The 23,092-nt window shown below is 41.5% G+C and overlaps 1 protein-coding gene across 1 annotated transcript in view; it reads right to left on the bottom strand.

Moving 5' to 3' along the window:
* Nucleotides 1–719: 719 nt before the first annotated feature.
* CTNS (cystinosin, lysosomal cystine transporter) overlaps nt 720–23,092 on the bottom strand; it is a 49,034-nt gene continuing 26,661 nt past the window's right edge. The window contains exons 5-11 of the mRNA XM_089693674.1: nt 20,245–20,348; nt 17,341–17,472; nt 16,779–16,878; nt 16,573–16,692; nt 15,295–15,465; nt 12,436–12,553; nt 720–5,427 (exon numbers count right to left, since the gene is read on the bottom strand). Of these exons, the coding sequence (XP_089549800.1) occupies nt 5,297–5,427; nt 12,436–12,553; nt 15,295–15,465; nt 16,573–16,692; nt 16,779–16,878; nt 17,341–17,472; nt 20,245–20,348 (876 nt within the window). The 3' untranslated portion in view covers nt 720–5,296. The remainder of the gene's footprint in view (nt 5,428–12,435; nt 12,554–15,294; nt 15,466–16,572; nt 16,693–16,778; nt 16,879–17,340; nt 17,473–20,244; nt 20,349–23,092) is intronic.

Raw genomic sequence — 23,092 nt, 5'->3', positions numbered from 1 at the left:
TCAGTGTGGGCACCCAGCTGTGGCAGCTTGCGGCTTCACAGCCTGGTGACTACTGCACATGCATGTTAAGCGCTACGCTTTGTGATTGGCCCCGTAGTCTTTTGTGACCTGTCACATGTCTCCAGAAGACTACAGGGAGGACAGCTTCCGATTGCCTACCCCTGGCCTAGGCAAACTGCGGCTCTCCAGCTGTTGCAGGACACAAGTTACATCATACCTCTGCAAGTCATAGCTGTAACTGTCAGTTTTGTAGTATTGCAATGCCTCATGGGAAATGTAGTTCCACAACAGCTAGAGAGACGCAGGTTGCCTACCCCTGGCCTAGGCGATCACATCGGAAGTGGGAACCTGTCAAATTCGGGTACCCGCTTCCCCAAGGTGCCAATTCTTAATGGGGAGCGGGGGATAAAGGCTTAAAGCAGAACTTCCCTTTTTGGGTGGAGCTCTGCTTTAAGCTCTTTGCAAAGGAAGTTGCATTTTCAAGGCAATTTTGCCGAGTGAGCAACGTACTTTTTTGAAATGATTTGTCTGAGGAAGTGGTGTGACATCTATATTGCTAAGTTGGTTAGTAAAATTGTGATGAGCAAGGAGCCTGACAGAATGAGCAAGAGGTAAAAAGGTAGATGTGGGTGTCCTCATTCGTAAATCAATCTCACTGTGTAATCTCATCACAATTTCAAACGCAATCATTTTAGTTCAGTAAACAAAACTATACAATCTTTATTTTAGCAGACATCAATTTATTCATATTTAGTTATTCATTAGGATTCAGTCACCAATAACTGCAAACAATTCTAAGTAACTTTCAATGATTTATGAAGCACAAGCATACACTTTGGTACTGCTGAACCATTTGTCAAGTCTTAGAGCAGTCCTTCAACCAAAACTGCTGATTTTCTACGAGATGTGAAGAAACTGGGGGACAGCCTATGTGTGCAATTATATTGCCTTGGTTACCCTGCTGTGTAGATTCAGTAATAACTTTTGTATTTTCTCCTCTGTACTCTTGTGTTTATGACTGCTGTCAGAGTTGGCCCCACCCATTTCAATGTTCCTCCCCTGAAGGCATTATGACACTCGGTACCAGAAACACACAGCCTTGGATCTCAGAAACAATCCTGCAAAGGTGAAGCTATTTTGTTCTAGGTATAGAGGAAAGTCTACGTGTAAAATATAAATAGTTGGCAGTTCAATAAATGTGACATTTATAGAGGTATTTCTGTATTGGAAAATGTATATAAAATTGAAAAGTGCTCTGTAGCCTCCTGCCACATACAAAAATCATCCTTTCACTTCAACTCTAACCAGAAGTGGAACATTACAAATATCTAAAGACTAACTCCACCTTTGCATTATAATTCAGCACAAGTGGGCTGATTCACCTACAGTGTTTTACATCTGGAAAACCCAATGCAAATATTTCTCAGCTCCTATGAGGCCACATTTAAAGCCCAACTCAACCTCCAAACAAAAGTAATTGGCTAAATTGAGGGTTCAGAAAGCCAGACAGAATTTTAAATGTCTTGATTTTGTTTTTCTTTAAAGGCCCTTTCCCTTGGCAGTGGATATGATTCCCATGCAGTTCTGTACAATGTCATTTCAACCCCATTAATTGTGACTGGACTGAAATTGCAGCGCACCAAAGGTAAGGCATGCACTACTTTTTGAAGCACGACGACTGGATCATTCAGGTGTCATTAACTTTGCACTGATACCCGCAGCAGATTGCAAGGGTAGTGTGATTGGAATGCAGTATGGGAACGTGGCTTTCTCGCACTGCATTCTAGTGTGAAAGGTCCCTAAATTGTGCTCTGGTGACAGTTCCAAAGTCTATGCTCAGGCAGCAGGTTCTAGTGAAGAACCACTGCTGTGTGGAGGCATTGACCAGGTATCTCCACCCTGACTCAGTCACAGCTCTCCAATTTGCACGGAGCAGCAACTTTGCTGATTTGGAGAGTTGTAGCATTGATTAAGCAGGGGGAAAGTCCGACACCTACAAAGAGACCGCTGCATCCACACAGCAGCAGTCCTTTTCAATTGGCTGATCAGCTGTAGCCGTTGTAAGCAATACTGGAAGAGGAAAGAAAAAAAAAATGTAAAAAAGCCTTTTTCTGCAGCCTCAATTTATCTAATCAAAATTTTACTGAAAGCTCAATTGGGCTGGTGTTATTCTTGTACCCGAATAGTTATCGGTTTTACATTATGGAGAATCCAGCTGGAAGTCTGTTACTGGCATTTGCAATAGCCATGGTACTTGATTGGAGCTGGGATAAAGGGAGGGGAAGTCTCACTACTGGAGCCCCCAAGAGATTGGATTCATACTATCCAAATACATGTAACTTGGGTGGTAACACACTCACATAAATGTGAATGGGCCCATAGAAATGTAATTTTCCTTTTACAATAAACTTTAGAGAATAGCTGTGAAGCAGCCATGTAAGAAGGAAAAGGATTTCTACTTTTAATGCATGAGATTTGCTGCATGAAAACTTAAGTATGAATAGGTCCTCAAGAAACCCACATACAATTCAAGTTATCTTGATTAGGCAAAGGTAAATTATCAGTCAAAAGTTAGCTGTCCCCTCGAATGGAAATATGTGATTTAAGAATACCACTGACCCATGGACACCACTAGACCTCTGAAGGTATGCTAAATTATCTGACACCACAGCCGTCAGTATCAAGTCCTGTAAATTTGCAAGGTGGGGCCTCCATGGATTAGGCTTGTTTTTCCAGCACATCCCACAGATGCTTGACAGGATTGGAGAATTTAGAGGCTAAATTAACACCTCAAACTTGTGTTACTCAAACAATTCTTGAACCATTTTTGCAGTGTGACAGGACGCATTATCACACTGGAATAAGGAACTGCCATCAGAGAATACCATTTCAATGTAGGAGTGTACTTAGTCAACAACAATGTTTAGGTAGGTGGTACATGTCAAGTAACATCTACATGAATGGCAGCGTCAAAGGTTTCCCAGCAGAACATTGCTCAAAGTTTCACACTGCCGGCTTGATTTTTTTTTTTTTTCCCCCCCATACTGCATCCTGGTACCTGATCTTCACCAGCTAGGTCAAGCAGACACACCCAGCCATTCAAATGATGTAAAAGAAAATGGGATTCATCAGACCAGGCCACCTCCTTCCATTGCTCCATGGTCCAGTTCTGATGCTCATGAGGCCAGTGTAGGCGCTTTGGCTGTGGACACAGGTTGGCTGAGAGCACTAAAAGGCCCATTTAGAGTTAATACATGTTTGAATAGACTTTTTATTAAACCTGAGTTTAGTGTCACTTTAAGAAGAAAACTGGAGGAGCAGAAGGTCTTGTAGAAGATATGTGCAGTTACCTTGAGGTGCCCATTATTGCTTTGCAGTGGTGACCAGATCCTTTTAAGCATCAATCCACGTGTCAGACAGCTGGAGAGCAATTCAAGTGTCAGGTACATGTTAATAAATTAGTGTTGTGGCTCTTGCATTTCCAAGCCATGGACCAGCCTTTCTTATATAAAACTGTCCCTAAATAATAATGATCTGTTCTGACTTTTTACAGAGTCACATACAAAGTGTGAATTTTGGATACAGACTGGCCAGAGCATTAAATGCTTCCATACTGGAAGATGGGGGGTGTGGTCTCTGGGGACCTGCAAACAGAAATCTAATGGCCTTTATGTATAAGGCACCTAGTAAATATATACACCTGAGAAAACTGGAGAGTGTTCTTCTACTCGAGCAGATTCTGTAAACCTTTAGTCTCCCTACAGACAATGAACACTTTCCAGGCAGATTTGTGTGTCAGGCAGGTGCCTATATATCCACCAACCACTTTCCAATTAGTTCAGAAGATACAACAGGTTCCTGGGCACATGCTGAACTGCCTGGAAGGTCACTTTAACCAAATCTTTATTCCATCTGCCATGGTCCCCAGGCAGGATACAGAGTGAGGAGAGTTATTGTACTGCATTCAACTGCTTCCATCTTCACTGCCATGTAACTAGGAAGTAGTATGACTTAGACAGAGAGGCCCATGGTGTTTGCATAGAGAGGTTTTCAAAATCCTCTTAGAAAAGATACAGGAACGCCTTGCTTAAAAGAGACGTATAGCCAAAGCTACAGTATTTTGGCTAAACTCTTCCTTGGGGGGTCACAGGAGAGCAATTTGTTTTGCATTTCTGGGACTCGTTTTCAGCTGACAGTGGGCTAAAGCCTGCTTTCAGCTGACATCACAGAGCTGGTCCAGGCTCTGAAAAGATACAAACCATATGGTTGGGATCTACTCCGAATCCTGGACTGGCACTTGGCTCAGCCTCTCAGTGATCCACGGAGAGCCTGAGCCAGCCACTTCTGCTCCCTCCACTGCCAGACGCTCCAGTGAGCACTGGAGGGACAGAGCAGGTGGCTGACAGTCACAGCTCAGAGCGGAGGGAAAACTGAACGATCAGTGGTGTTTGATCACTCAGTTCTTGGTGCAGAGGCGGATAGATGCTGCATCCACCTAGGTGAGTATAATTTTTTTTTTTATAAATCCCATACTTCTCTTTAAACAATATTTTGTAATCATGTGCAAAAAGCAAAAATGAATTTCTTTTAGTTTCCTTCCATATGAGTGAATATTCAGCTTATTCACTAAGCATGAACTATTCAAAGTGAATATTTACTTTAAGCAAACAATTTTTCCTTCTTTAGTAAATTAAGTGATATGCCAGCCTTTCTCAACCTGTTTATTCCAGAGGAACCCTTAATATAATTTTTAGGTGTCAGGGAATCCTGACAAAATTAGTCCATTAGAAGTAATCTGAAAAATGCCCCCAATGATGGTTATAAAGCCACCTTTATTCAACTAAACAGATCACTGGTGGCATGCTACAGGCTCTGCCAAGTGGTGAAGAACCTGGAAATATGTGGGCACATCAAATGGAAGGTCAAACAGTCACAGCACAAAAAAACCCCTAGCATCCTCTGGAGGAACCCTGTTTGAGAATAGCTGCCCTAAGTGTTGTGTGCTAAGGAACTGGATACATTACACTGGCCAGTTCTATTTAGGCCACAAATGTGTTTACAGTGCTACATGAGAGAAGTTATTCCATGTGTGTTTAAAAACTCAAATGATATTTACCAATAAATTTTGATCCCTGCCTGGCAGCACTCTGTCAGCACAATGCTCCCGGTTCACAGACCAGCAGTGAACACCAAGTTAAGGCACAACTCGGCATCAAAAATACCTAACCTACAAAAAGAAAAATTGAATTTTCATGTCTATTTAAAAAAAAAGCTCTTTGGAGTGTGGTCCACTAGGTCAAACATGTTGATATGCTTGATGTTTGCGGTACAAGCAATAATGCTGAGTGATGAATACAATGTCAAAGATAATAGAAAAGAGTCCCAAGCCAAATTTTGTGGGGTCACCGAATATTAACTTCCATTCATCTGTTGAAAGAAAAAAAAAATGTTTGATTTCAATCAGTTCATAATTTGTATAAAATGTTGCCATAAAATAGGGCATATGGTATTTCAGTCCACTATTGCGGTTTATTTTTGATACCACCAGTAAAGACAATAGAATTTGTTTCTCACCTTACTAAATTGTAATGCTGCCCTTCATTTTACAATAGAAGGTTTTCAGGGCTTTAACTGCAGGACTGTTCTAATAATGCAGTGTAATAAGTCAGCACAAACTACAGATGGCAGTAGACACATGAACTATCTGCTAGACACATGATCTACAAGGCACCCTCTAAAATTATGGACAGTCTTGAGGCACCCTTTAAAAATTATGGAAAGTCTAGAGAGACCCTTTAAAATTATGGACAGTCTTGAGGCACCTCATTCTAAAATGTAAAAAATATTCTAATAGTTTCATATAACGCAGCAACATCCACATATGTAGGACACCCAACATTGGAGCTGATTTATTCTTCCAAAGCAAAATACACTTTTGCATACTGGTACTGACTAGTATTCCAGTGTTTCTCTTCTCCCTCAGTTTTTATCTATCACTCAGCTAATGTGACCCCAGCACTGACGGAGGGACAGTGTAGATGAGGAACAGCCAACAACGGATGCCCCATAGTATAGTTATGAGTGACATCATCTCCCAGGCATCTGCAGCCATTGTTGACGATCTCTCATCTACACAGAGGCCGCTGCTGGAGAGATCGTGTGACCGGACAGGAGTAGCTTCATAATAGGTGTATATACAGATCTTTTCTTTACAGGGTTAGATAGAATAGGCCTAGAATGGGGGTGGGAGTGGGTTTAGCCTTAGTTAGCTTTTGAATGAACTTCCACTTTAAGCCTTATATGAATTGCAACAGTCAATGAAACCCAAGCACTGGTTGGGACTCAGGGAGTACAAGTGAATTAAAAAGTCTAACCCATGCATTGGTTGGGGATCAAGTTGTGGTCACTTATGGAAAAAAATGGAAGCTTCAGCATGACCTGGATTCTTTTGTGAGCAGAGGGTCACCACTGCACTGCTATCCAGGGCTTTTTTTCTCAGGAAATAGATGCAGGAACTCATCCATGACCCCTCAAAACCCCCCTCCCCCACACCCCCTCCAAACCACATCAAATAGTGGGTGTGGTCAAACTTCACTAACAGAGGGAGGGTCTTACAGGGGCATTAAATACCAGGAGTGCATTACATACAGAGTGCAGAGGTTTTTTTCGGGGGGGTTTACACACAGTGCAGAATTCAGGGGTGAGCTACACACAGAGTACAAAGTTCAGCCTTCTTCCATAGCTCCTTACCTCTCCATCCCCATCTCAATTTCATCCTTCTTCAGCTCTGATCTCTGCATGCACCCCCCTCCCCCCTTCCTGAAAAGCTCCACCATCTTCCACGTCTTACATTTGCTGCTGTATTAAGCCGAATCACCCAGCCGGCTCTAGTACCTCCACACACATTGGTGTCGGCATGTGCACTGTACCCTCTATAATCAGAAAGACTGATAAAATAATTTGTCGCCAGGATCACCTCAACTGAATGGTTTGCCTTCTCCCTGGTGCCAGGGTTCGGCATGTGGTGGACCTGTGTGATAAATTACTGGGAGGGACTGGGCATGACACAGCTGTCTTGGTCCATGTTTGAACCAAAATGACAGAATACATGGAAGGTGGCGGCTCCTTAACCCCTTGATGCCAATCACATGCAAATGTACAGCCTCTCAGCATCTGGGCCTTAATGCCGAGCGGCCGCATATTTGCGTGCAATTAGAAAATACATATGTGCTGAGAGTGCGTGCACTGCGAGCTCCCAGCACATATATCCGCTACTCCCGGAAAGGTCCAGATCTTCCCTTTCGATCGGTACCTTTTCTCATCATGTGACCGCCGTGGCGATGAATCACGGCGGTCACATGACCCTAAAACCCCGCCCCGCCTCCCGGCTTCTGAAACTCTTAAAGGGCCAGGAGGCACCGGTGCGAAGAGGTTAAGAATCAATTTAAAGAACTAGGCTGCAAGTTGAAGGGAAGGACCTCCAAGGTGATATTCTCTGAAATATTATCTGTGCCATGCGGAACTCAGGAAAGACAGGGGGAGATTAGAGAACTCAATGCATGGCTGAAGACCTGGTGTAAGAGGGAAGGATTTGGGTTTCTAGAGCAATGGGCCGACTTTTCATTGGAGTGCAGCCTATATGCTTGAGATGGTTTGCACCTAAACGGAAGGGGGTCTGCTGTGCTGGGGGAGAGGTTTATGGGAAGGCTGGAGGAGTATTTAAACTAGGATCGAGGGGGGAGGGAGAATTAGATTATAATGGGGTAGTTAGATCAGACAGGGGTCAGTACTTATTGCTGGGTGGAATGGTGAAAGATGGGGGGAGGGCTATGGCAGATGATAAAAAGGTTCCCATGTTACAAACAACCAGTGGAATTGGTACCATTTGTATGAAAAAAAAAATATGCAAAATACATGTGCACAAGGTGTCAATGAATTAAAGTGTTTGTTCACTAATGCCAGAAGTCTGCCAAGCAAAATAGGTGAGTTGGAAGCTTTGGTGCATAAAGAGAACTATGATTTAATTGGTATTACTGAATCTTGGCTTCATTCTTCACATGACTGGGCCATTAATATTACTGGCTATGTTCTCTTTCGGAGAGACAGAGTAAATAGAAAAGGTGGTGGTATCTGTCTCTATGTGAGAAGTGATCTCAGAGCGAGTGTGAAAGAGGGCCTAGTTGATGGAGAGTGTGATGAGGCTGAAGTATTATGGGTGGAACTGCACATGGGGGTGCGTACTACAAAGGTAATCATTGGAGTGTTATAGGCCTCCCAGTGTTAAAATGAGGAGGTGGAGCTCCTTGCACAGATCAAAAGGGCTGCAAGGGCTGGGACAGTGATAATAATAGGGGATTTTAACTACCCAGAAATTGACTGGAGTAATGGTACTGCAGGAACAGTTAAAGGGCAAAAAATACAGGACAATTTTATGGTACAGTTCATAGAGACCCCAACTAGAAATGATGCTCTCCTGGACCTGTTAATCTCAAACCATGCACAGCTTATTACGAATGTCCATATAAATGAACATCTAGGTAGCAGTGACCAAGCAGCAGGGCTCACCTGTCAGGTGGAAGCAATTGGGCAGCATGTAGGCCCTTTACAAAATAATCTAGAGTGGGTGACTGGGGACAAGGAGAAGGCAAATTTATTAAATATCTTCTTCAGCTCTGTGTATACAAAAGGAGCATGGGGGAGCTCTTGTCCATAATGGGCATGGTATTGACACAGCTCCAGATGATCCGCATCCACCCACGGGTCCTTAAAGAATGGAGCTCTGTCATTTCAAAGCCATGGTTTCTAATTTTTAGGGACTCTTTAACCACTTGCCTACCATGCACTTTCACCCCCTTCCTGCCCAGGCCAATTTTCAGCTTTCAGCGCTGTCGCACTTTGAATGACAATTGTGCGGTCATGCAACATTGTACCCTAATGAAATGTTTATAATTTTTTTGAGACAGATAGAGCTTTCTTTTGCTGGTATTTAATCACCACGGGGGTTTTTTTTTATTTTTTGCTAAACAAACCAAAAACAATCGAAAATTTCGAAAAAAAGAAAAAAGTTTTTTCTTAGTTTCTGTTATAAAATTTTTAAATAAGTCATTTTTCACCTTCCCTGATGTGCGTTAATGAGGCTACAGTGATGGGCACTGATAGGCGGCACTGACTGGCACTGATAGGTGGCACTGACTGGCAGCACTGATAGGTTAGAGTGAGAGGACGTCATATGACATCCTCCCAGAATGAGAGAACCGTTGTGCTCCCATCATTACCTTTTATGGCGGGCGGGAGGCAGGCAGTTAATGACTGGCATAATACCACTGGATTGGCGTAAGGCCAATGTGGTGCCAATATTTAAAAAGGGGTCAAAATCTTTACCAAGTAATTATAGACCTGTTAGTTTAACTTCTATAGTTGGGAAGATACTGGAGAGTTTAATAAAAGACCACATAGATGAGTTCTTGCTGGAAAAAAATATATTAACCACTTGGCAACACCGCTATAGCCGAATGACGGCTACAGATTGGTTGTCCAGTTTTGGGAGGGCGTCCTATGACGTCCTCCCAGAACACGTCCTCCCGTGCACCCGCAGTGGTGCGCACCTGGCGATCCCCGTGATCGCTGTGTCCTACGGACACAGCTGATCACGTTAGGTGGTAAAAGGCCAATCACAACGGCCTTTTACTACGTGATCAGCTGTGTCCAATGACACAGCAGATCACCGGGTAAATGCAGTTGCCGGTTATCGGCTACACTTTCCTTATGCTGTCACAGAACAAAAAACAGATCGGCACTGATGATCAGGGCACTGATGATCAGTGCCCAGCAGTGCCACCTACCTGTGCCCATCAGTGCCACCAGTCAGTGCCCAGCAGTGCTTCCTATTCGTTCTGCCTATCAGTGCCCATCAGTACCGCCTATCAGTGCTGCCTCATCAATGGCCATCAGTGCAGACTCATCATGCACATCAGTGAAGGAGAAAAATTACCTGTTTGCAAAATTTTATACCAGAAACTAAGAAAACCTTTTTTTTCAAATTTTTGCTCTTTTTTTGTTTATAGCGCAAAAAATAAAACAGCTAGTGGCGATTAAATACCACCAAAAGAAAGCTCTATTTGTGTGAAAACAATGCTAAAATTTTCATATGGGTACAGTGTTGCATGACCACGCAACTGCCATTCAAAGTGCGACAGCGCTGAAAGCTGAAAATTGGCCTGGGCAGAAAGGGGGTATAAGCAGGGGCGGACTGACCATTTGGAAACTCGGGCACTGCCCGAGGGCCCGGGGTCAGTAGGGGGTACAATGAGATGTCCCTGGTACCTTTTTTCATAGGTTTTTTTGAGTTTGGGCAAGGACACAGGGGCCCCATGAACCCCTATTGCCCGGGGGCCCCATGAGTTGTCCGCCCCTGGGTATAAGTGCCCGGTAGGCAAGTGGTTAAGTAACAGACAGCATGGATTCATGAAAGACAGAAGTTGTCAAACAAATCTGATTTCTTTTTATGAGGGGGTAAGCTAAACTTTGGACAGAGGGGTGGCGGTGGACGTGGTGTACTTGGACTTTGCAAAAGCGTTTGACACAGTTCCCCACACACGGCTAATGTGTAAGGTAAAGTCTACAGGCTTGGAAAAATCTGTATGTAAATGGATAAAAAAACTGGCTAAAAAGATCATATTCAGAGAGTAGTGGTTAATGATTCATACTCTGAATGGTCTCGGGTCATCAGTGGTGTACCCCAGGGTTCAGTGTTGGGACCCTTACTTTTTAATATATTTATAAACAATATAGGGTCTGAGATTATAAAATCCCATTTCAGTCTTTGCAGGTGACACCAAGCTTTGCACTGGAATAACGTCCTTACAGGATGTCTTCAATTTACAAACTGACCTCAATGCACTGTTTAATTGGGCAACTATGTGGGAAATGAGGTTTAATGTTAATAAATGTAAAGTCATGCACTTGGGGACTAAGAATACACATGCATCATACATACTAGGGGGGGTACAACTGGGGGAATCAATGGTGGAGAAGGATCTGGGAGTTCTGGTAGATCACAAGCTTAATAATGGCATGCAATACCAAGCTGTGGTTTCTAAAGCGAGCAAAATCCTCTCTTGTATTAAAAGAGGTATAGACTCCAGAGAGAGATATCATATTACCCCTGTACAAATCATTAGTAAAACCTCATCTGGAATATGCAGTTCAGTTTTGGGCACCAATTCACAAAAAGAACATTGGGGAACTGAAGAAAGTACAGAGAAGGGCAACCAAACTGATAAGAGGCATGGAGGAGATCAGCTATGAGGAACTGAATTTATTCTCTCTTGAGAAGAGCAGATTAAGGGAGGATATAATCAACATGTATAAATACATCAGTGGGTCATATAGTGAACTCGGTGTAGAATTATTCACCCTGAGGTCATCACAGAGGACAAGGGGGCACTCTTTACGTCTGGAGGAAAAAAATTTAATCTCCAAACACGGAAAGGTTTCTTCACAGTGAGAGCTGTGAAAATGTGGAATAGACTCCCTCAAGATTGGCTCTGCCCAGCTCAGTGGATTGCTTTAAAAAAGGCCTGGATTGTTTCTTAGATACACAGAATATAACTGGATACTAACATTTATAGGTAAATTTGATCCAGGAAATATCCGATTGCCTCTTGGGGGATCAGGAAGGAATTTTTTCCCCTGTAGGAGCAAATTGGATCGTGCTTTGCTGGGTTTTTTGCCTTCCTTTGGATCAACTGTGGGTGTAGAATTATAACTTTTTTTTTTTTAATGGTTGAGCTGGATGGACTTTTGTCTTTTTTCAGCCAGACTAACTATGTAAGTATGTAACCCTGGGCACCTGCATATCCTTTACCCCCATCCTGCACTCAAGGGGAGCCACTCAAGAGATCAGAACTGTAGGTGCATTGGGAAACATGATGTCATTTGAAAAAACAAGTAGGACTTCTGTGTTTACAAGTGATATTGGTGAGCATGGAGCAGAGGGCTTAAGCCATAGGTGGTGGAACTGAGTTCCACCAAGTTCCAGCTGAAAAAGCCCTGCTGTCATCTATAGGAAAGCAGAGAAAATTACCAGATGCTTCTTTGTCTTAGCACTGGTCCCCCTGGGACCAAAGGCTAGTGTGATGCTGCAAACAGTTCTCACACTATACTATGATATTGATTGGGTGAATCACTCCTTGTGCTCCCACCGTCATCCACTACTAATCCTGACACATGTCCTGTGCCCATTTCAAGTCAGTCAGGGTCATCCACTGAACAATGCACAACAATCAGTAAAAAAAAAAATGCACAGCAGAATCAGCTGACATCATATACTGTATGTAAACGGATGCATGATGTCCCAGACTGCAGAGTGGTGACCAGTTTTAGTTCTTTGTCCAGAACTGACAACAGCAGTACATAATATATACCAATACACACCGTTATTGTAAGACTGCAAGAACATTTGGAGAATGCTGAAGCTGCCACCGGTGAAATCAAGCAGCACGTTTCCGATGCTCCATCCTGCTGTACTTTTCCGGCGAAAATTCATGTATGCCTGAGACACAAAACAAAAGTCATCTCTATCATCTGCAGCCCAATTTTTAATAAGGCATAAATTATATTCCATTAATCCATTTATACAATCTGATAAATGAATCCATTTATACAATCTGTACATTTATTTTTTTTAAATTTTGGATACACATTTGTATTCCTATCTAGGAGAGAATTCACTTTATTTCCTGTCACTGTGACAGCCTACTGTGACAGTAGGATAGGAAATAAGGAGGGTGGTGGTCACTGAGACAGGAAGACACAGACAGTAATAATAAAGAAAAATAAAGGAATGCGCTTAATAATAAAACATCAAATAATCTCCACCGATCATATGTGCAAAATAATAAGTGTCTATATAACAAATGTCCACAATTGTTGTATATAGTCCAACACCAATCAGTGAAAATCAATATTAGAAATCTTTCTGTAAATAATAACCACCATGAAGAAAATCCACCACCGAATGAATTAAATAACTCACCAGAGCTATATGCTGATCAAATTATAAATCAGCATAATAGCTATTGCTCTGGGAACGATGATCTGCTGAAATTTCCAAGGAAACAATGCACTGCAAACAGCCCACCAGCATGGATAGGAAACACTCTGATGTTAAATGGTCATCCACTCTCTCTCCATCAAAGTGGTAATACTCGGTGAAGCAAGAAGAAATATAACGGTGCAATACGTTTTAAAACCATGAACTTTATTATATACTGATGTACACTCACAAAAAAGGTGTCTACGCCAACACCAGCAATGACAGCCTCTGCAAAAACAACTACGAGCCTCGCTCACCGCCACAGCCCAGCCGACAGTACCGAGGAACGTCTTGACGTCACATCCATTAAGCCCTGCCCTACGCGTTTCGTCATTCGACGTCCTCACGGACCAGATATTTACAGAAAGATTTCTAATATTTATTTTCACTGATTGGTGTTGGACTATATACAATTGTGGACATTTGTTATATAGACACTTATTATTTTGCACATATGATCGGTGGAGATTATTTGATTTTTTATTATTAATTGCATTCCTTTATTTTTCTTTATGCTTACACCAGTTTCTTGGGTTAAGGTTTGCAGCTGATTTGGAGCATTTTTTGGCGCTTTTCTTTTTATTACTAATAGACAGTAATAATACTGTTTGAGGTTCTAGCCTTATTTTTACTGCAATGTTTTGTTCAGTCTTTGTGCTCCTGCGTTAGATTCTGCATTATTTGCTGCCCATGACAGGCTACAATAAAAATCTGACAGGAGTCCAATGTAAATATAAAATAAATGTAATATAAATATTAAATAAATTGAAATTACCATTTTTATAAATGCCAATATTCTAACTCTAAAAAATGTAATCCAAGTGTTCTGAGTGGGTAGTATTACTTTAAAAACACAGACACAAATCTTACTATATCATAGGGGTCTTCCACATGTTAACAGATGACTATTCAGCCCTCAAAATCCCTGAGTATAGAGCAGTGAAATCCCTTTCCCATTGTTATTTGAGGGACTAGATCCTGACCTGTAAAATACAATATTTCTGGCTTCATTTTATGGTTGAGCCACAATATCAGGTTTGACTTGCAGCATCACCTGTTAGTGAAGTCTGGAACTGAGGATACGTGTGCATTTTTTTTTTCTTGTGCCACATTATACTACTGCAGCAGGTTAAACTGCAAAACAGATCTGTAACTTCAAATCCTTGTCCTGAGCAAACTCAGGGACTGCAGGACGGAGATCCCTCAGAGTTACTACATGGATCAAGGATTTAAACATACACAAATGGGCTCCAAAACATGAGGGGAAAGAGTCCAGTAAAACCTAAATAATTCACAATTCGACCATAATGAACATCCAACGCATTTCAGGAGCAACAACCCCCATCATCAGGGCTTAGTATACGGGAATGAAAAAGACTTTAAAGGACTTAAACGTCAAATTAAAACTAGAGATCTGTAATGGGAATCTGTATTCACTTTGATTAACTTTTTAAAACTGCAGACATTATGCAGAGGCCAATAGAAGCCATCACGAAATGCCTCATGTAAAACTGGCAGGTTTTCCAACAATGGCATTCAATGCATGAATATCCTAAACTCCACCATTCTGGTTTGCTTAATCTGGCATACAATTAGTACATTTTGGCCAATTCCTGATGAACTGTTTGAAATTTGCCAAGTTAGCTGGGCATTTCAACCCTCTGCAAAACACCCCCCCCCCAGCATACACCATCGTGAATGAAAAATCGAAGGAGTCAAACTGTCAGCAAAACAGTGCCTGCATCCAATTGGATATGGGTATTGTTCAGGTGTTTTGACAGCTGGTTGGAATGGCTGCCAAAATACATTAACCACAACCGAACCGAAGATTTATTCATTTGTGCTATATAACATGGATTGAGGAATTGGTTCGAATTTTTTCTATTTGGTCCAGAGACTGAACAGAACAAAATCCATATATGTTGGGCCCATTAGCTTCTCTACAAACTTTTCTGGGACCAATGAAATACCATAGGTCATTTCACTACTTCTGCAAAGCTTTGCTCCTTTCTCCTAACCCCTACCCCTTTCCTCCATCAGTGTCCAGGGTGGACACCACTGCTTCACATCGGGAGAAACTGTACTTACTAAGGTTTCTAACAGGATCGAGGAACAATTCACAAACAACAAGAGTATGTAAGGGACAATCACATAATATTGTGTGTAAAGATCAGCATCCATCACTTAAGGCAGGTTACCTGTGGGAAGTATTTCATCAAAGTAATGGCCAGTTTGATGTATGAAAAGCAGAACAGGAACTGAAGCCAGGTGACTCTACCCGCCACTGCCACAAACAACATGGAGAACGCAAAGAGCCAGGCAATGACCAGTAGACCAATGGACACTTTGGAAACCCTTTGTTCTCCCCTCTGAAGAAGAAAATAAAACACATTAAGATATGAATGTATACAAAAGCACTTGAGAATAAGTTACCTCTTTGCATTTGGAATCTATGATGAGTTATAATGGTGATATGCTAAGGATATGTAATATACAGTAATAGTACAAAATATATGTAATGCTCTATAATAGAATCACAGCTAGTACAGATATTAAAGAAGTGCTCCAGTCTAGTGGAAGAGCAAGATATTACTATTAAAATATATGTAATCCCTGACAATGAACTTCTCTTATGTGCTCCCTTTTAGTTTGTGAATTACAAAAAGGGGAATTTACTAAAGCTGGAGCTGCGAGAATCTGGAGCAGCTGTGCAAAGTGACCAATCAGCTTCTAGCTTGGGGGTTAACTAAAGGATTGTGACAGGCTCTCATCAAGAGATCCCGACTATGCCTGCCCTTTCCCACCAAGCTGATCCATTCATAGAAGCTGTACTTCAGCTTCTATGTAAAAGAATGAAACAGGATCTATGATCATCCACCCATCCCCTATTAGTAGATTCTGTTTGATTAAAGTGGTTGTAAAGGAATTTTTTTTTGTAAATAACAAAACATGTCTATACTTACTTGCTCTGTGCAACAAAATTGCACACAGCAGCCCCGATCCTCCTATTCTCAGGTCACCTGCAGGCACTCCTGGCTCCTCCTCTCTTGCTGGTGCCCCCAATAGGAAGTCCATTAAAATGGGGGCACTCGTGCACCCTTGCTCCTGAGCCCGCTGCTGCTTCCATTGACACAGACAACGGGACTTTAGTCACTCATAAACTGTAAGATGTCTTTATATCGCTTTATATGTACATGATTTTGCAGGTAAAAAAACAATGCCTTTATTGATTTATTTTTTTTACACAGAAGCATGCAAAGTATTGATCCCGCAATCAGTGGATCGCATGCTACTGCAGACACTTGCCCCAGCTCTCTGCTCATAACACTGTATGGGCTTTCAGATACAAATGTCCATTTACACCCACCGCTCCATAGTGGAGAATGGAGTGTTCGATCAGGTCCAGCTGAAATACAGACAGGCAGACCCAATCGAACAGCCAGTGTGAAAGGCGTCTAAATAGTAAAGGTGCTTACCTCATAAATGCAGCATTGAATAATAGTAATGAGTGTTAGTAGCACTGCATGGAGACTAAAAAACACATCATTGGCATCCACTGGGATCACTCCATTGGGGTAGATGTGTAAAAATTGTTCCTGGAAGTGATATTAAACAAAAGATTTGTTAATACTGCAGTAGACTATGCAAGATATTGTTAATAACACAACAAAACATAGCATACCTTAATGTATGGAATCCAGAAGAGTCCAACATTAAAAACACTATAAGATATGAAGCCTGTGAGATTTAATGCCAGGAAGTCAAAGCTTAGGCCCACAACGCTGCAATAGAATGGAGATAATGGATGTTAATGCAATCTCTTATATACTGTACACTCAGCTACTAATGGTAAAATAGCTCAGTCTATGTCCTTTGGAAAATCTTAAATTGTCATTTTGAATGTTTTAGTAAAGCATTACATGAATTTGTTTCATAGGTTAAAGCAGAAAAAATTCTGCAAAATAAAGTGAGACCGAACACTGCTTTCCTCGTTTTCTCAATAGAAGTCTGGCAGTTTAGGTAGTGTAAATCTAGGTTTGACTTATTGGGGGAGATTTACTAAAACTGGTGCACAAAGAATCTGGTGCCGCTGTGCATAGCAACCAATAAGCTTGTAGGTTATATTGTCAAATTGATCAAGCTAATTGGTTACAATGCACAGATGGCCAGATTCTATGCACCGGTTTTAGTAAATCTTCCTCGCTGTCTGATGATTAAAGAAGCGGCTTGTTATTTTTAATTACCTTTTTCTCTTCCAATTCTCATACACCTGAGGGTAGAAGGATACAGACCAGGCCAAGAAATAAATCCATCCAATAATCTGCTCCAATACCTCCACAGCAAGGCTATGGATCACCAGGAACCGGATTCTTGGCCTGCAGACAGAGAGATTAGATTGTCAGTATGATATTGTTTAAGTCTATCATTAACTCAATACCATATTTTTTCTCCTGTGTTGCTGCATAAAAAAGGTTTTTCTGGTGCTGTAGTTCATGTGTAGCACTACTCCAAATTCCTGTGGTAATGCCCCCTTTGCTGATCTTAGACTTAATAGGGAACTAAACCCTTCTATCCTTAACAGACATGGACGCTGCCATCTTAGCTTGTTTGATCTGCAGTTTCCATGATGCAGCACATGACAACAGCCATTTGATGGCTTGGCAACTGTGACAATTAGCAATCATGGCATACCTTGAATGTAACTGTTTTGGGAAATAGTTAAATAAGTGTGTTTAGTTCCACTTCAGTTTTTACTCCGCACTTCCTGATTTAACCCTATAATTGCCACACAATTGCCACATTGTGCTGCAATCATGTGAATTGAATCTGGTTTAGGTTCAGTTCCAATGCAGCCCTACAGAACAGCACTAGTTGCATTTGAGGGCGGCTCCATCCACTAAAAGCAACATGCTGTTTAAGTTCTGCCATGGCATGTGTACAGCTGTCAACTGGTGTAAGTTTATTGTTCAGGCAGGCGTGGGGGGGGGGGGGTATTACCAAGGCTCAACTGTCTAGTTTTACCACCACCCCGACCTCACATGTGAACAAACCCTAAGGATGTAGTAATAAAAAATGTTCAATAGAAACTGAAGGTGAATGTACTTTAATTTTGTGTGAATGGGGCAAAAAACCCATATGAGGCTACTTTCTGTGTTAGACGAATAGTGTTCATTGATTTTAAATGGAAAATACCACAGATGGTGCCAAGTAGCCTCAGAAAATTTTTATGGTACTTAGTGCTACCTAGTGGCCCAATGCAGTATTTTCCCTTTTAAATCAATAAATACCATGTGTTTAGCACAGCAAATAGCCTAATAACATTTTATTTTTTTTGCACAGAACAAATGTATGTGTATTTTTATTGAATGAATTGCTATGCCAATTTTCTTATGAATATACTCCTAAGGTTATTCATCCATACATGTGTTGCATGTTCTCCATTTTCATCAGCATCTCTTTGATGGATGTAGTTCAAACAAAACTAAGAAAACAAAAAACAAACACACTTGCATGAATTTTCTCTATTTGGCCAATGTGGTGAATGTACCGGGGTTGGTCCAAAAATATGGAAGCACTACATGATTTGCAGGTGTGAAAGTGACATGTTTCACGTTGAAAGGGATGTAACATTCTTTTTTTTCTGCTGTGTGATGAGACACCTAGCTAACAGGTGGGATGTCTCACTTTCGTCATTCACTGTGTGCACTGCTAGTAATATGGAGTCATGTCAGAGCTTACTGAGCTTCAAAGAGTGTAAATTGTTGGTGCCGCTTAGCTGAGGCCTCTCTGACTGAAGTTGCTAATTTATTTGCGGTGTCGCAAGGTACAGCATCAAAGGTTATGATAACATATACATTTTACGGGAAAACCTTGTCTGATAAGCATAAGCTCGGTCGACATGGTCAACTGACCGAAAAAGACAAAAAGGACACTGCACAGGATTGTGACCCGGAATAAGAAAACAACTGCTGCAAAAGTGACTGCAGAGCTCAATCTCAGTCTTCCAAAGCCCGTGTCCACAAAAACATTCATGGGCGAGCTGCAATTGCCAAACTACTAGTGACCAATTTTAAAGCTCAGAAGAGGAGAGAGTGGTGTAGCACCTATAAATCGTGGACAATCGATCAATGGAGAAGACTGTAACATGGTCTGATGAATCGAGTGTTACACTGTTCCCAACCACCGGGCATGTTTCCGTGTGGCAAACACCGTCCAAAGCTTATGACAGGACTGTCTTCTGCCAAGGGTAAAGCATGGTGGCAGCACAATCATGGTTTGGGCAGCCATAGCTTGGTATTCTGCAGGCCCCATCATCACCTTGAAAGGTAGAGTCACTGCCAGCAACTATGTACACATTTTGGCCGACCATGTATACCACATGCTGACAGACATTGTTTCCCGAAGACAGCACCATTTACCAAGACGATAACGTTCCGATTCTCACAGCCGGTGTTGTCGAATCGTGGTTTGACGAGCATGCGGACAAAGTCTTGCACCTTCCCTGGGCGCCGCAGTCACCGGACCTCAATATCATAGAAGCACAATGGTCAATTTTGGAGAACATGGTTTGGGCTTGTTTTCCGCTTCCAGTATCTCTGTGAGAACTGGAACGATTTTTGCATGAACAGTGGTGTCAAATTCCATTATCCACCATCCAAGACTTATACTGGTCAGTTCCCAGAAGTCAGGAAGTCTTGGATGCCAAAGGCTTCCCAACACCATGTTTGGTAACGATTTAGTTCTTTTACCTGGTGTTTCCATAATTTTGTCCAACCTCTCTACATTCATCAAGGGTGAGCAGGAGTGAAAAAAATAACTCTAGTGCCACTTAAACACAATAATACAGGATGGATAGACCGGGAAGGTAGAAGAGTAACATTGAGTAAAGGCCTTTAACTAGACCTCCCTTGGGCTCCATAGCAGTTGCTTAGTTTGCTCAGGCTATAGTTACCCCCCTTCTTTAATCAGTAGGGTCAGCTGTCCAATATATCTGATATAATATGCTCCCTGTATTGACTGCTTATTTTACTGATTTTTTTTTTTATATGCCGGCTTATCTCATTCAAAGCAGAAGAGGAAGCAGTACTCAGTTTGCACATGATGGAAATGTCCTCACTCTTAACACAAATGGCAAAGTTTGAACAAACCCAGCAGTGCGAGAATTATTGCTGTACAAATAGGCCGTAACTTGTCCCACATCTTCCGCAGCCACAGTAAAAGTTGATTGCTTCGACTTTGGCAACAAGACAATCTGGAATTGGAAAAAAATAAATAAATTTCTTACAAAATATCTTATTTCACTTTTATGTCTATAGAAAGGGCAATGTGGTCACAGTCGTTACAGATACAGACCTTGTGAGTTTATATTTGCAGAACTACGAACACTTGCACAATACTAATTCAGACGTCAGTTGCATAATGGCCATCATGCAATAGAAAGTATATATTAAGATCCTTATTTGAAGCAGAAATATATAACAGTACACCCATGTTCAGGCATCAGAATATAGTTTTAGCAAACTGAAGTGAATACATGCCATCTCTATTCATTTTAACTGTGTATTCACTTTGTCCAAAATCAAGCAGCTTCAACTGGAAGGGTTTAGTCTCACCAGCCACATAGACTTGCTGTGTTTTCTAGCGAAAGCCAATAAATGTTTCCTGCATGATATTCTCCCACCAATACATTTCCTTGGAAAAAAGTTCTGACAGCTAAATTTTCTAAGTATTTCCATACATCTTACTATTTAAGTGTTTGTAAAAACTGGAGTTTTTTTTTACCTTTATGCATGAAGGTAAAATACCTTCTGTGTGCTGTTCTCCCCGCACTCCCCTTTATACTCACCCGAGCCCCCTCTCAATCCAGCGATGTGCACAGGAGCCTCGGCTGTCCTGAGTCCTCTCCCTTATTGGCTGAGACACAGCAGTGGGAGTCATTGGCTCCCACTACCTTCAATCACAGCCAGTGAGCCCATAAGAAGAGAACGGGGAGTGGGGCCAAGCCGCGGCTGTATCTGTCCTATGGACACTTAGAGCGGGGCTTGTGAGCAAGCACACACCAGTGACCCCAAAGCAAGCAGCTTGCATTGGGGGGCACTTGTCAAGGGGGAGGAGCCAGAAGCACCGGTGGGGAACCCGAGAAGAGGAGGATTGGTACAGATCTGTGCAAAACCACTGCACAGATTAGGTAAGTATGACATGGTTGGTATTTTTTTTAAAATGAGCCTTTAATATCACTTTAAGGTCTCATTTACACCATGTATAGCGACCTGCATTTTTCTTCACCGGATCAATGAAGCTCACTGCAAGGGCACATAGAAAACAATGGTTTTCTACATGCCACGTTCATACCACAGTGTTGTGTACATGCGTGTTGCAGTGCATTGTGTTAAAATGTAAATGCAACACAACTGAGGGTTAAGATATAAAAAATATATTGTTGTTGGTATTTTGACCTCAACAGGGGACTGTGACTTCACAACAGATCATATAAAAATGCATGCCTATACACACAAAAATGCAATGCACATGAAAAGGCATGTTAAATGCAAATCCACGCACATGCATTTTCGGTGCATTACAGTATGGTGTGACCTGAAGTCATTTGAATGGAGTCTTTTAAAAATGCATTGAGGAGAACCGGAAATTGCATGAAAGTGCACCTCATTGCAGCACATTAAATGCAATGAAATGCAACTGAAAGTAAATGACAATGGGCATTGCAGCAGCATAAAGGGCATGAGTTTACAAGTGTATCTGGTGAGATAACGATCTGAGCCAGTTTGTGCCTTACTTGTTCATGTAATTGTAACCAGTTAGCAGTGACACACAGAGGGGTTATTTACCAATACTGGATCAGCTTCAAGGTTTTATTGCTGAAGTTAGAAGCTGATTGGCTACCATTCACAGCTGTACCACATTCTGAGTGCTCCGGTTTTATAAATCCCCCCCCCCAAATAACTGCTTGTGACTTCTAAGGAAAATTCTGAGCACAGAAAAAAATTTCTATAAAAATGTGCAAGTTCAGCAAAAAAATAAATCTTTGAAACTACATCATGGAAACAAAACATTCCTGCTCGCTAGATGGGAAGTTACACCAAAGTGTAAAAAGCATTGTTTCATAGAAAACCAGTACACTTTGTGTATACACGTATCCTCCAGCACTCCACTGCAAATCAGAAAAGGTGCACAGCCACAACTAGCAACAGGAAATTTTGTAAAAAAAGTGGTGCAGCGCTGTGTGTGCGCTATGATTAAATTAAATGATGTCAAACCATATTCATGTGAATAAATATTATAACCCTGTGTATAATCAATATACTTAATAAAATTGTAGTATCATCGTGGTGATGTCATTACGTATGGACGGCAATCACCATCTTGGGACTCTAAAATTGTAGTATAATCCAACGAGTTAATAATAATTGCAATCAAAGTGACCAAGTTATACACCATGACATACATAAATTGCAAAAAGTCCCAAGTGTGAAAAATATTATATGCATAAAAATAAAAAAATCCAGATTTTCAATTCTTCAACTTTATATTGCGTGCTCATATAAATGGTACCAATATATCCATCACCTTCTGCCATGTGCGCTCACCTCACAAATTTGACCCTCAAGGAGTCAAAGAGCAATTAATATCACCAGATGATCCCAGGCTGGATGGATCTCTCCCACTGGACATAGGAAAAGCTCTCACCGAAATCAAAAAACGGTCAAACACACCTTTTAGGGGATCTTCAAATGGCTCAAAAAGAAGTCCGAAAAATAACTTCCACAGTGTAGTAATTTAATATTTATTGGTAAAAAAATCAATGACAAGAGGCTACTCACAATAAAAACAAGGGTCACAGACCCATCAAGCATGTACTGTGTAACTCACAGTCAGGTGTACATACAAAGAGTCCCAAGATGGTGATTGCCATCCATACGTAATGACGTCACCAGGATGATACTACAATTTTATTAAGTATATTGATTATACACAGGG

Source organism: Staurois parvus, unplaced genomic scaffold (assembly GCF_062004578.1).
Source record: "Staurois parvus isolate SC_StPar_1 unplaced genomic scaffold, SC_StPar_1.0 ptg000635l, whole genome shotgun sequence".
NCBI lineage: Eukaryota > Metazoa > Chordata > Amphibia > Anura > Ranidae > Staurois > Staurois parvus.
Note: the sequence above shows the minus strand (reverse complement) of the source record. Positions and strands in the feature narration are given on the sequence as shown.